This window comes from Cynocephalus volans, chromosome 6 (genome assembly GCF_027409185.1).
Source record: "Cynocephalus volans isolate mCynVol1 chromosome 6, mCynVol1.pri, whole genome shotgun sequence".
Taxonomy (NCBI): Eukaryota; Metazoa; Chordata; class Mammalia; order Dermoptera; family Cynocephalidae; genus Cynocephalus; species Cynocephalus volans.
The window spans coordinates 153,999,456-154,013,355 of NC_084465.1; the positions used below are offsets into that span (position 1 = coordinate 153,999,456).

General features: G+C 36.4%; 1 protein-coding gene across 1 annotated transcript in view; it reads left to right on the plus strand.

Moving 5' to 3' along the window:
• Positions 1–9,214, plus strand: part of LOC134381085 (ankyrin repeat domain-containing protein 20B-like) — a 102,833-nt gene extending 93,619 nt beyond the window's left edge. Inside the window, 1 exon segment of the mRNA XM_063101149.1 lies at positions 9,086–9,214. Within this exon segment, the coding sequence (XP_062957219.1) occupies positions 9,086–9,214 (129 nt within the window).
• Positions 9,215–13,900: the final 4,686 nt, after the last annotated feature.

The following is a 13,900-nucleotide window of genomic DNA, read 5'->3' on the forward strand; positions in this document are numbered from 1 at the left end:
AGAAATAAGGTTTCCCTAAGGCTCTTCACCTTTTCTGTTTATTAGTTTTTGATTAACTTTTTGGAAATAGTCTTAGAATTTGAGAAAAGTTCCAAATTTTAGTACAAAGAACGTTTTCCAGAGTAAATTGCTGACATGCCATCACCCCTGATTTATTTAGTGTATATTTCCTATAAGTCAGGACATTCTACATAACTACAATACAAACATCATCACTGGACAGTATATGTTCTATCATTTAATCCTCAGATGCTTTTCAAGTTTCACTACTTGTCTGTAGTGTCCTTTATAGCAAAAGTGTCCCAGTGAGATCCATGGATTGTGTTTAGTTGCTATGACTCTTAGATTCCTACAGTCTAGAGCAGTTCTTCAGTCTTTCCATGAACTTCATAACCTTGACTTTTCAAGTGTAAAGCACAGTAATGTAGACTGTCCCTCAATTGGATTTTCCTATTTCATGATGATGAGATCGAGATCATATATTTTTGTCAAGAGAATCACTGTAATTACAAATTCACAGTAACCAAATTTACAGGAATAAAGACAGCATGTGCCTCAGTGTGTCGGTGCTGCTATTATAAAATTACCAAGGTTGAGTAATTTATAGAAACACAAATTTCCCTCTCACATTTCTGGAGATGGTGAAGACCATGATCAAAGTACTGGCAGGTTACAGTTGTCTGCTAAGGCCTCTGTTCTCTGGAGGGGAGACGCTGCATCCTCATATGGCAGAAGGCAAAAGTGCCACTGTTGCTGCGTGAGGCCTCTCCCGTAAGGGCCTTCCTCCCATCCATAAGGGAAAGAGCCTCACTGACCTAATCACCTCTGAAAGGCCCCACACCTTAGCACCATCACATGGGCCAAAATTCTCCCCCAAATTTTGGAGGAGACACGTTCCAACTATAGAAGGTGGTTCTCAAAAGGAGACATGTGAATGAATGTCCAACCAATATATAGAATAATGGTCAACATCCCTAATCAGGAAAGGGCAAATGGGAACCACCAGGAGATATCACCTCATGCCTATTGGAATGTGTATTATAAACAAGATGAAAGCTAACAAGTGCTGGTGAGGATGTGGAGAAAAGGAAGCCTCGTCCACTGTGGGTGGGGATCTGAGTACAGTCATTAGGGAATATGGGACGGAGGTCCTTCGAAAAATTACAGCTAGAATTCCCATATGATCCAGCAATCCTATGTCTGGATATAGAGACTAAGGATTTCAAATTAGTATGTCAAAGAGATGTCCTCACTCCCGTGTTGACTGCACCAATATTCCCAATAGCCCATATACGGAAATAACCTTCCATGCCCACCAATGAGTGGGTTTGAAAACTGGTATATGTACACAATACTATTCAGCCTTAGAAAACAACAACATTCTGTCATTTGTGACAACTTGGATGCATGTACAAGACATTGTGGTAAGAGACATAAACCAGGTACAGAAAGACAAACATTGCATGATCTCATCTACACATGGAATCTAAAATGGTCAGACTCATGGAAGTAGCGAGGACAGTGTTGGTTATCAGAGTCAGGGGGGTCAGGAGGTGGTGGGGCCTAGGGATGTTAAAAAAAGGGAACACTGATCAATGGGTACAAAGTTTCACTTAGAGTGGAGAAACAAGGCATGGCCATCTGGTGCACAGCAAGATGACTAGAGTTCATAGTATTGTATTTCTCCAAATGACTAAAAGAGTGGATTTTTAAGTGTTTTTACCATAAGGAAGTAAGTGTGTGGTGGCATGAAAATGTTCATTTGCCTGATAGGCTCCTTCCACCACGTCTATATGTATGGAATCATCATGTTGTACCCCATAAACATATACATTTGCTAGCTGTCAATAAAAAAAGTAAAATTGAAAATAAAACTTAAAGACAGTGCAGTACTGGCATAAGTGTGCACATGGAGGTCAGTGGAATAGAATGGAGAGTCCAAAAATAAACTCATACATCTATGACAAATGGATCCTCACAAGTGTTTGATGGCCACTCAATGGGGAAAACCTATTTCTTCTACAAAAGGTGCTGGGACAACTGAATAGCCACGTGCAAAACAGTGAAGTTAAGCCCTTTTCTCACACCATACACAACAATTCAAACAGATCATAGAGCTCAATGTAACAAAACTACAGCCCTCTTAAAACACAGGAATAAGTCCTTGTGACGCTGGATTTTATGAGAGAGTCACTTAGATAAGACGCCAAAAACACAAGAAACCATGCGGAAAGTAATAAACTGGATGTCATCCAAAGTAAAAAGTGCGGTACTTTAAAGGACACCACCAAGAAAATGCAAAGACAACATGCAGTATAAGAAAAAATATTTTCAAGTAATATCTAAAGAGTAAAATTACAGAAAGAGCTCTTCCAACAGAACCATTGGAAGGACAGTTAGCCCAATGTTAGCACTGGTCAGAAGAAGAGTTGGCCAGTGACCTCAGTTGGTTACAGCGTGGTGCCCCAACACTGAGGTCAAGGGTCAGGATCCCTGCACAGGCCAGCCACCACTAAACAAAACAAAACAAAAACACTGCTCATGTCATTCAAATATTCAAATAAACATTTCTCTAGGTGAGATATACAAAAGGCCAATAAGCACTTCAAAAGATCGTCATCATCACCTTTGAGGAAATGTTTATGCAGACCCCAGTGACATGATACTTCACACACATCACAAGAGCTGTAATAAAAAGTACAGTCAATACAAAGTATTGACCAGGATTTGGAGACATCGGAGCCCTCACACATTGCTGGTGGGATTGGGAAATGGTACGGACTCTTAGGAAACCCATTTGGCAGTTTTTCAAGCTGTGATATGTAAAGTGACTATGTGGTCCAGCAATTCTACTACTGGATACATACCCATGAGAACCGAAAACTTATGTCCCCACAAAAGTCTGTGCGTGAATGCTCACTCACATCAGTGTCATTTACACTACTCAGAGAGTCAAAACCACAAAAGTCGCCCAGAAAGAATACTGAAAGCAGGGAGAGAGAAACACACAATCGCAGACTCTCTCTCTCTTTCTCTCTCAACCGGGACCAAATATGCCTTTCAGCAAATTTTTCAACAGAAACCCCACAGTGCAGGAAAGAATGGGATGTTGTATTCAAAGCGTAGAACATGAAAAGGAAAATAGGTATGTTCAACTTACATCACCTCCACCAAAAAGCCCACGATATTGACACAAAACTGTGATAGATGTCCCTTCTGTGTGCTCCAATAGTGTCCTGTTTTATACTTATAATGGTATCTGTGACAAGCATAGATATGTCATTGTATCTATGACACTGCCTGTTCATTTGCTTTTTAAGGTTTAAGTACATGATTGTTGAGGGGTGGACTGTACTATCTTCATCTTGTAGTTCCGGTGCTTGTCATATCATAGTACCTTAGCACATGGCAGTTGAATAAATGAATAAAAATTGAGAAAACCAGAAGTTCTGATCCTTAACGCCAATGATAATTAAATGGGCATCTATGGGCACATTATATTTGATAGTAATTTTGTATTATATTTGTACATACATACTTTTCTTTCTTACTAACTGATAAAGTTATCAACTTGTTTTACTGACATACTTTGTTAACTATGAAATCTTTTAGGTAAACATTTTTTTTCTTTGTAGGTGCTGCTAAATTTGAATCTGGGTCCTTTAGACTTTGTCCTCTAGAATCTACTAATGAGTCAAATCTAAATCAAGATCTAGTTTTAAAAGTATCACAAGAATATGTACAGTTTTTAAAGAAAAAATATACGATCTAAAAAATAAAATTGTATTTACGGGACTGTTTATATAACATCTTAATTGTTTCCCATTAAATATGTGACGTGAAAATCTTTAACAAAGGAAAACATTTTGTATCATATATATGTCATGAAAATTTATTAAAGTATTTGTAACTATGTTTCTTGGCATCTCCAAACAACTTATAAGCAGATTTTGCTAATGAAAACCAGTATAATTTGGTTTTATAGACTCAAACTTCCTAAATGCCAGCTGTTTAAACAGCACACACAACCAAGTTGTCATTAATACTTTAGTGGAATTAATTGATTGATTATTTCTGTTTTTCAATTAGTATCACTGAATATGGACCTAAAGATTTAGACAGACATTATTTTTTTATGGTAGCACTGTGCCATCAAACTTTTGTAATATTAATTTCAAGCACTGATTCATAGATCTTTCCTTACTGGCCAGTGTTGACTCTGATTATTTGATTAAGGAGTATCTGCTAGGTTTGTCCATGGTAATGTTACCATTTATTATTATTTCATAGACATCTTGTGTGGAGATCCTTTGAGATTGTGAATATCTGGTTATTCTTTAAAACGTCCCCCACTAGATTTAGCAATTCATTGATTATCTTTGCTTGGATCAGTTATTATTACGATGGTTGCCAAATGATGATTTTCTTATTCTTTCATTCCTTTTACATGGATAAATAAATAAAATGAAACAAAATGAACAAACAAATATTGGAGAAGGGAAAGACTATTTTGGTGCTCAAATTCCCCAGATTTGGCTAGTGGTAGCCATTTCAAGCTGACTACATGTCTTTTTGATCTGTCCCCATTATTCTTGGGCCATTTCTGTAATATCCTGCATCACTGTGCAGAGTCACCACCAAGAAGGTGGCCCTCACCAAATGTGTGTGTTCTGGACCTTGGACTTCCCAACCTCCAAACTGTGAGAAATAAATTTCATTTCTTTATAAATTACCCAGTTTCAGGCATTCTATTAAAAGCAAGAGAAATGAATGTATACAGGGGAGAATGATACTTAGAAACCAAGATCTGGGCACATGTTGTGGTCGCTGCTTGTGTGTACCTATTGGGGTTGTCATTGCTCATAGGCATTCTCAGTGAACAGAAAAAGGAAATATGTATGTATAAATAAATGCACATACATATATGCTTCCATTAATCTATATTTCTTTATCAAAATATATTTAAAACCATGAGTTCTTACAGCCAACTTCCAGTTCCAATCCAATTCCACATGGTTCCTTCTTGATTCTTCCTTTTAATATTTGTGACTCCCTTTTCTGAAAGTAACCTGGTTCCCTTTCATCCTTGGTATCTGTGTTTACACATTTGCTCCATCCCTTGCATGTAACCAGTTTCTTGTGGTCCATGTGCCTTTGCAGATGTCTTCCTCACTCCCACTTGGACTCCAGCTCCCTTCACTAGGTTGCCTCCACCACTTTACCTCCCAAGTGCATACATTCTTTTCAATTTTTGCCCATTCAGTATGATGTTACCTGTGGGTTTGTCATATACGGCTTTTATTGTGTTGAGATATTTTCCTTCTGCACTTAGTTTGCTGGAGTCTCTACTGTAAAGGGATATTGAATTTATCAAATGCTTTTTTCTGTGTCTAATCAGATGATCATATGGGGTTTTTTTCCATCTTTTTGCTGATGTGGTGTTTCACATTTATTGGACCATCCCTGCACCCCTGGGATGAATGAATTCCACTGCATCATAGTGTATAATGTTTTTGATATGCTGGGGAGTTCTGTTTGCTAATATTTTGTTGAAAATGGTTGCATCTATGTTCTTAAAGGATACTGGCCTGTAGTTTTCATTGTTGTGTCTGTCTGATTTCAGTATCAGGGTGATACTCATAGAATGAGTTTGGGAGAATAGCCTCTGCTTCAAGTTTTTGGAGTAGTTTGAAATGAATTGGTAATAATTTGTCATACAGGAAGTACAGATTTTAAATACATATTGCTTTCAAAAATCCTTGCTTCTTCTACTACCAGAAAATCACTTATCTCTGAATTTCTATCGATATATGTTTAGTATTTGATATTTAACTTTCTAATTATGTGTGTTTACAGTTTAGAATTTCAGCTGACATAATTTAAACCAATGCAGTAGCTTCCATGAAATTACTGGAACCAATTGACATGCTTTTTGCATTTTGATAAATATGTCGTTGCTCTTGTTTCCAACAGGTTCAGAGCCAAATCGGCACTCAATTTTAAGAACTACACCAATATTCCTGGTTAATATATCTGCTCCTCCCTTTCCATGCCCTGCTTTTCTAATTTTTTAATTATTTTATTAACCTATACGCAGATGTATTGCTTGATCTAAGCTATTGAAATTGATTGTGTATGCATATGTATGTTTATATATATACATATACATATACATACACAACCTTTTACTTCCATTGAACAGATACAATATAAATGTATTGCAAATGCATCCAGCATCTGGGTTGATAAATTATTATGATTGTTTCCATAGCTTTGAAATTTATTATAACATTCTCTCTACAACCCAGTGTTCCTTAATTTTCTAAATATGTCAAGCTCAATTACAAACATATTTCTTCCTACAAAGTGAGACAATTATGAAATTCTATTGTATGCAATCATGCAACAACTATTCAGTAGGTAAATTATATTTTTGGAGTGTTTTATCTTAAATGAATTAAAATAATGTACATAAGTAATAACCTCCACATATTTATGGATGGAAGGAAAAATGTTTTCAACATAGTAGGTGATCTAAAGTGATAGAGTAGTTTCAGTGTTATACATTTGATATCCCAATGCCTTGCTTTGGATAGGTGTTTTTTATTTTATTTTTTATTTTTAACATTTTTGTTACTTCATTTACATTATGAATGTCTTTATGGTATAACAAAAGGGCAGTAAATACAATTTTAACAAAAATAAAGTGTTAATAATGTAATTCATTTTAGCAAAAGTCATATCTATCCAATTTAATACATAGTATATGTTTAGTAATATTTCAGAATAAAAAATGGTCAGTAGGTAAGTTCATAAAATTTACTTTTAATCAAAATTTTTATTTTTATTTTGCTTTCCCCAGCTACTCTGGGTCACATTAATTATTCTCTTTTCTTAACTCTGAGTTAGTTCTTGATTTACACATTGATTCACACATTGTTGTGTATTTTCCTATTGCCTTTGTTTTGTGTGTATTTTAGTGTCAACTAGCTACTCAGAGAGAAAGGTCATTGTAGATAGGAAATGATACTGGGTAGAAGACAGATCCCTAGGGGCCAGATCTGACTCTGTCACTCATTGTCTTTCAGCAAACTCACTCATCCTACCTGAGCACCAGTTTCTGAACTAGCAAATGAAAAAAAATTTCTTAAGTCCTAACTATCTTAAAGAGTTCTTATGAGGTTCGAATTAAGATGATTTTTCTAAAAACACTATGCATATAAATAAGACATTATTATTATAAACTCTGAGACAGCAGAGGATAGGTGTGTTTTTAATGCTCTGTCCTTATCACAGCATTTAGTGCATTGCACCAGAATTGTTTATCCACCTACCTGCATTTCCAACATCACTCCAACCTTATCTAGACTGTAAGTTTTTTGAAGGTAGAGATAATATCTTGTTCATCATTGTAACTGTAGTGTCTGGCACAAAATAGCTATTCCAAAAATATCATTGAATATGTTTTCTGTTTCTGTTTCTTATAACAAAATACATGGAACTGGGTATTTTGTAAAGAAAATGAAATTTATTGCTTACAGTTTCTGAGGCTGGGAAGTCCAAAGTCCAAGGAACATATCTGGTGGTGGCAACAGTGACTCCTCACATTGCAAGATGGTGGCAGCAGAGAGAGAGCAGAGAGACAGACAGACTCTCCACTCTCCTCTTTTAAAGCCCTCCAAACCACTCCCCTGACCACCAGTTTTAATCCATTCACTATGGCATGGTCCTGCCATCTAATCACCTCTTCAAGGTCTCACCTTTCAATTACCATAATAGGATTTCCCACCCTCTTAACAGTCACAGTTGGGGATAAGTTTCTAATACATAAAACTTGGAGGACACAATTGAAGCTTCAGTGAGTTTTGGGGGGACATAATTCAATCCACAACAGAATGAATAAAGGAGAAATACAGATTGCTGAAATAATTCTCTCTCTTCTAAGGACTCCCTGTAACATTTTTCACATTCATCTTTGCGTTGTGGATATTTCTGTATATGGCTTATATCCCCCTTTAGAAGTGATGGCAGGCACCAATTTCAGTATCTTCGCATAAACCATGACACTATGTTTAGCACAGAATAAGTACCCACTAAGTGCATTTTAAACAAAGGAAATAAAAGATTTTTTAAATGTTTAAGGGAACTTAACTGTGTCATCCCATAGTTACTAAATGGACTATTTGGTTTTTTTTTTAAATACCATATAAAACAACAGCTGTATGCAATAGATTTGGCCACACAATAAATTCACTAATTTATCAAGCTGTTTTTGAGTTCCTGATATATATGCCAAATTGTTCTAAAAATGAGAACACAACAAAAAAGAAGATACAAGGTCTCTGTTCTTAAGGAGTTTATAGTCAAGAACAGAGAAAGTAAATAATGTGAAATGTGTAATGATGAACATGAGAATGAAAAGTTACTGGTCTCTGCAAGAGTGTTGGAGAGATTTTATCAGAAATGGCATTTCATCTGTTTGTATAATGTACAGAATGTGTAGGAATTCTAAAGTAAATTTTAGTTGTTTTAGGCAACTTAGTTTGTAATAATTTGTTACAGCAGCAATAGGAAACTAATACACTGATCAATAATGATTTACCAGAGTAAATGGTTAAGCACTTAACCAATGAATTAGAAATGAACACGGAATTTAAGATATTTTACTGATGAAGACAAGCAAATTTACATATATGAGGTACCTGTATCGTCACTAAAATACTTTTGAAGGTCCTCAAAATATAAAAAGCAATCAACTGCATTATCATTATAATTCATGTTTATGGTATAGGAACGGGAAAGAATTAAACTAAATATTTCACTCCAGTATCAAGGTATTTCAATGAATATTGCTTTAACACCTTCAGAGCTTCTAATTAAAAGGCAATTATATACCTAGATGTCAAAAATTGGGGTTTAGAAAGATGCTGTAACACATATAAGTTTACCACATACAGAGAACCAGTGCAAATTCATATTTACAAAAGTACATATATTATATAAATAGTTATTAGTAGTTTTAAGTGTCTATATTTTATTTTAGGGATTCTTACAAATTTTTCATTTGTGTTATACAAAAATGCAGACTCCCACAGATCAGAATGATGTCCACGAATACACAGATTCAAAACAGAAAGAGCTCAACAGGGGTCGCTGGTTACCTAGTCTTCATCCTGCTGCTGTCTGCGTTGTTGGTATTTTTATGAAGAAATGAGGCTGTGAATTCCCATTTAGATTAATCTCATTTCTTCCTCCATGGAAGCAAATAATTCATTGAAACTACTACATGCCCAAGTGTATTGTGTGAATTAGTAACAGACTACAGCATTGTCACTGCCACTCATATTCGTTTTTACTCAGTTTTGCAATAAACAGAAACCTGAAATCAGAGGTTTAACTCTTTGTTGTTCTAGCTTAATTAAGCATAAATTATAGCAATGAAATCCTTTACTTGTGTCTTCTGTTGAACTCAGGAGAGCCTAGCCTCACTCCTTTTTTTTCTATAACAGTACCAATAACACATCCTAGTAAAATCTCTACCTCATTTAAGGTTAAACAACTTTTCAAAGAGATAACACTGGTGTCACTATAAGCTTTTCTAGCACACTTACCTAGAATGTGAAAATTATTTTTGATATTACTATGTCATTTTTGCAATAAAACATTACATTCTGTGTTTTGGTAATGTGTTTTTATTTCAATTAACAGTATATAATACTGTGCCAAAATAAAATACAAGTCTATGTGCCTATTTGCTGTGAATTCAATGTTGGCTTAAAGCATTTTCTGATTCTCTTAAAGTTTTTTGTTTCCTTTGCTTTACTTTTTCCTTGGTTTTTCTTGGTTTCAGATTTTGCTGATCTAAATTACTTCAAATATCTTATGATTAGATATGGGATTAAATGGAAATGCTTTCAGAAATTTGGTAATCTAACGTAAAAGAGTAGTATTAGTAATAACAATCATAATAGTAGTATTGGTAGTAATTTCCATATACTAAAAAGTTATCAATAATACCTGAAAGTTATAGGAAACATTTGCCAGAGAAACACTGCTCTTACAATGAAAGGCAGCAAAGCTGGGAGCCTAGAGTGCAGACCTAGGAGCCAGGTCGCATGGGTCCCCATCTTAGTCAATTTATACACAATATCTACAATTTATACACTTGGCAGTTGTATAAACTTATACAAGTTATATGCCATCTCTGTGCTTCAATTTACTCTTTCCTATAGTGAAAATGGACATTATCCTCATCCTATAGGGATATTTAAAGATCAATAGTTAATATTTATAAAGTACTTACAACACTACCTAGTGTGCATCGAGCACTGTACAAGTAAGTGTTGGTTCAACAAATGGCAAACAATGTTAAGTCTCAGAACAACCGTGTCAATCTCAAAATGAACTGGTGAGTCTTTAATTTTATTCCAAATTCTGAAATAAGGAATGTATAGAAAATGCACAAGATAGTTTTCTTACAGTCACTCTACTTCTGAAAAGAGATTGACAAGTATATAGACTTCTAATGTGTTTATTCATAGCCTTAACCAAACAATTTAAACCTCCTCTTTCCACATGTTTATGAGCATCATAGTAGGGGCAGTGAAGAAAGCAAATACTTGTCAAAAATTTCTTGAGGTAATGTTCAAAAAGTGACCAAGCAGAGGTACTCATAATTTCAGCTAATTTAGGACTATGATGGTATTCCCAGGGATAGTTACCAGGAATCAAGTTAATGCCAGTTCACTTGGTAAGTTTGTGCATTTTGTGTGCAATTACCCACCGCAAGCTGGAGTGAGATGATTCACTTGCTGTGTTAATCGCGTCCATCACCATTTTTATTTCACTTAAGTTTAGTCACAGCAGTTTAGGTCATTTCTGAGGCATATCAGAGTATTAAGAGAAGATAAATAATTTTTTTAACAAGTGAAGATAAGTTCTCCATAGACAGATGTTTAAATACAGGTTCTTATATTATTATTTATTTATCATGAGATAATCACCATCAAGCCTATGTCACAAATGACAAATTCAAACCAAGAACCTACAATTTAAAATTTCTGTCACTCAAGGGTGCCTGAATTCTGGAGTTAGAAATGTTTGGGATAATAAAGTAGCCTTTTGGCAGCAGTGAAAAATTAAACATAAGTTTTTCCAGAGACTTGGTCAAGTGTTTCTTGGCAGTCCTGCCCTTTATTTCTCACAGAAAGTAGGCACATCATGCAGGACACACAATCATGTATTAGACATTAGTCAGAATATATCTCGACACACTCCTGGATATATGGGCGAACTGTTAGTCAAGAAGGGACAGCACGAGTATATTCATTTTCCATCAATGAAGGTCAATTTCTACGCCTCGATTTGGATTTTTACACTTCCGTCCTCTGATTTTCCCTTTCTCTTCAGTCTGGCCTAGACTGCTGGCATTCTTCCCTCTCCAACACAAGGTTTAAACAAACTGGGAAATTGATGTTTTACTAATATCAATTTAGAATCAGTGTTACAATACTTCTCAAATCCATGTTACTGAAATGTGTATTTTGTTAGCTCACACTTCTGCTTTACCCATATTATATAGATAAATTAATTTTTCTTTCATTTTCATCTAGAAAAGCATGGTCTCGAGACCTGAAGAGCCCCTGAAGCCTGCTCTAGCACACGCCTGGCATCACCAGCCATACTGACCATTCCCATGAGCAGATCTAGCATCTAGACATCCACTGAAACTACATTTACTGAATGCTCCCTCTGCTCTGAATAACGGTGCAAACAAGAAAGACCCAGGCCTACTGATAAAGAAGGTACGTTCTAGTACGATTAATAAAACTAAGCAACAAAAAATCACACAAACAATTGGGATAAATACTCTAAGGCAGTAACTCAAAGCTACTGTGAAAGTCAATAATCATGTCACCTAACCTAGATCGCAGTGACAGGGAAGGTTTATTTACTAGGAAGCAATATTTTGGCTAACACGTAAGAGAAGAATAGAAGTGAAATAAGATGGGGCAGAGAGAAGCACAGGAGAGAAATATTTTTGACAGCAGGACGAGCATAAACTCATATTAGGTTCATCTATGGTTAACTCTAGTCTGGCAAGGGCAGCCTTTGGATAATAAAATCTGGGAGTCAGTGGTATAAAAAAACTGATGAAAATAATGGCCTGCAGAGCATCACCAACAAAGCGACCAAAGTAATGGGCCATGGAGCCAACGCAGCACAGAGTGAGAGAGGAAACTGGGAGCCTGCAGAAGGACTGATGGGCTGGTGCTGCCCTGGGCTTGGCAGTCACAACCAAGGCAGTTAAGAAAGCAAGCTCTTGTCACAGAATAGATTCCTTGAATTTCAAATGTGCCCTAAGATGCAGAGCAGAGATGAACTGGAAGATAAGGTTTTAGACAATGAAAGAGTCAAGGATCTGAGAGGTATCTTGTTGAATAAGTCATCTCATTGGACACAGATACCAGCCACCACGATGGATAAGCTGAGGTGTAGAAAAGAGTAAGCCTTCATTTAGAGTTTTCAGTGAATTAGGAACATGTCCAAGAGTTCACTGTATTAGTCCATTTTCTGTCTCTGATAACAGAATACCTGAAAGTTCGTAATTTATAAAGAAACGGAATTTATTTCTTACAGTTTTGGAGACCAGGAAGTCCAAGGTCCAGGGGGCGCATCTGGTGAGGGTCTTCTTTCTGGCAGGAACTCTCCACAGAGTCCTGAGGTGAGGCAGGTAATCACATGGTGAGAATGGCCAGAGTGCTTGCTATCATGCTCACTTGCTCTCCTTATAAAGCCACCAGTCCACACTCATGACAACCCATTGAACCATTAACCCATTACTCCATGATTGAAGTAATCCATTTATAAGAGCATAGTCTTCATGATCCAATCACCTCTTAAAGGCCCCACCTTTCCACATTGCCACATTGGGGATCAACCTTCTACATGAGCTTTGCAGGGAACATTCAACCCGTGTCATTCAGTAAGTGAGCGTATAAGTAAACAGGGAAGTGGAATGGCTGCATGGCTGGTGCCCCACACAAGTGGTTTTTTTTTTTTTTTTTTTTTTCATGTGGTTGTTATTTATTAGGCTTGACATTGGGAATCACAGAAGATAAATTCACCTCCTCTTGAGTGTGTAGTATGTCAGATATGAGAGAGTCAACAACAGCCACTGCAGAGGACCACAAGTGAGTAAAAAGTGAAATTCCTCAGGGGAAATCTGGGATTCAGGTATGACAGAGGGGAAGAGCTGGAGGATGCAACAGAGTTGGGTTTTTTTTTTTTTCATTTGTATGTTTACCATCAAGAAGTAGAAGTTTCAGACAGTACAGTAAAATTATTTGAGAAGGAGAAAGTCCATGAGGAGGTGGGTCAGCAGCAGGATGCACAGATAGTGGTGACCTTTCAGAGGAGGACAAAGGCTGGAGTCTGAGATGCTATACTATTTTGTGCATTGGCCAATGAAGAAAGACACGAGGCTTTTTTTTTTTTTTTTTTTTTTTTTGCCACACCAGTCTCTTGGAGGACACTGGGCACTTGAGATTATAGAGTAAGAGAATTCAGCTGCAGACCAGAAGGCATGTCCTGTGGTTGTGGTTAGGGGTCAGATGTTTTATTTGGTTCCCAGGTATCAACGGCTATGTTATCTGAAGGACTACTGTGTTATTTGGAAAGACAGCTCCCTGAAGTACACTAAATAATGCCACAGCACTGGGTCAATGTCTAAAATCCTTAGCGGAGATTGCTTTAGGTAATGTCTACCTTTCTTCATATTGAAAATGTGCAGTGGAACAGGGCATACCAGTAACAGTCCTGAGCACTGCCAGACTACAAGGAGCTTTCTCTGTTAGTAACTGTGAGGAAATATAAAGACAAGTTTACTTAGAAATTTGCT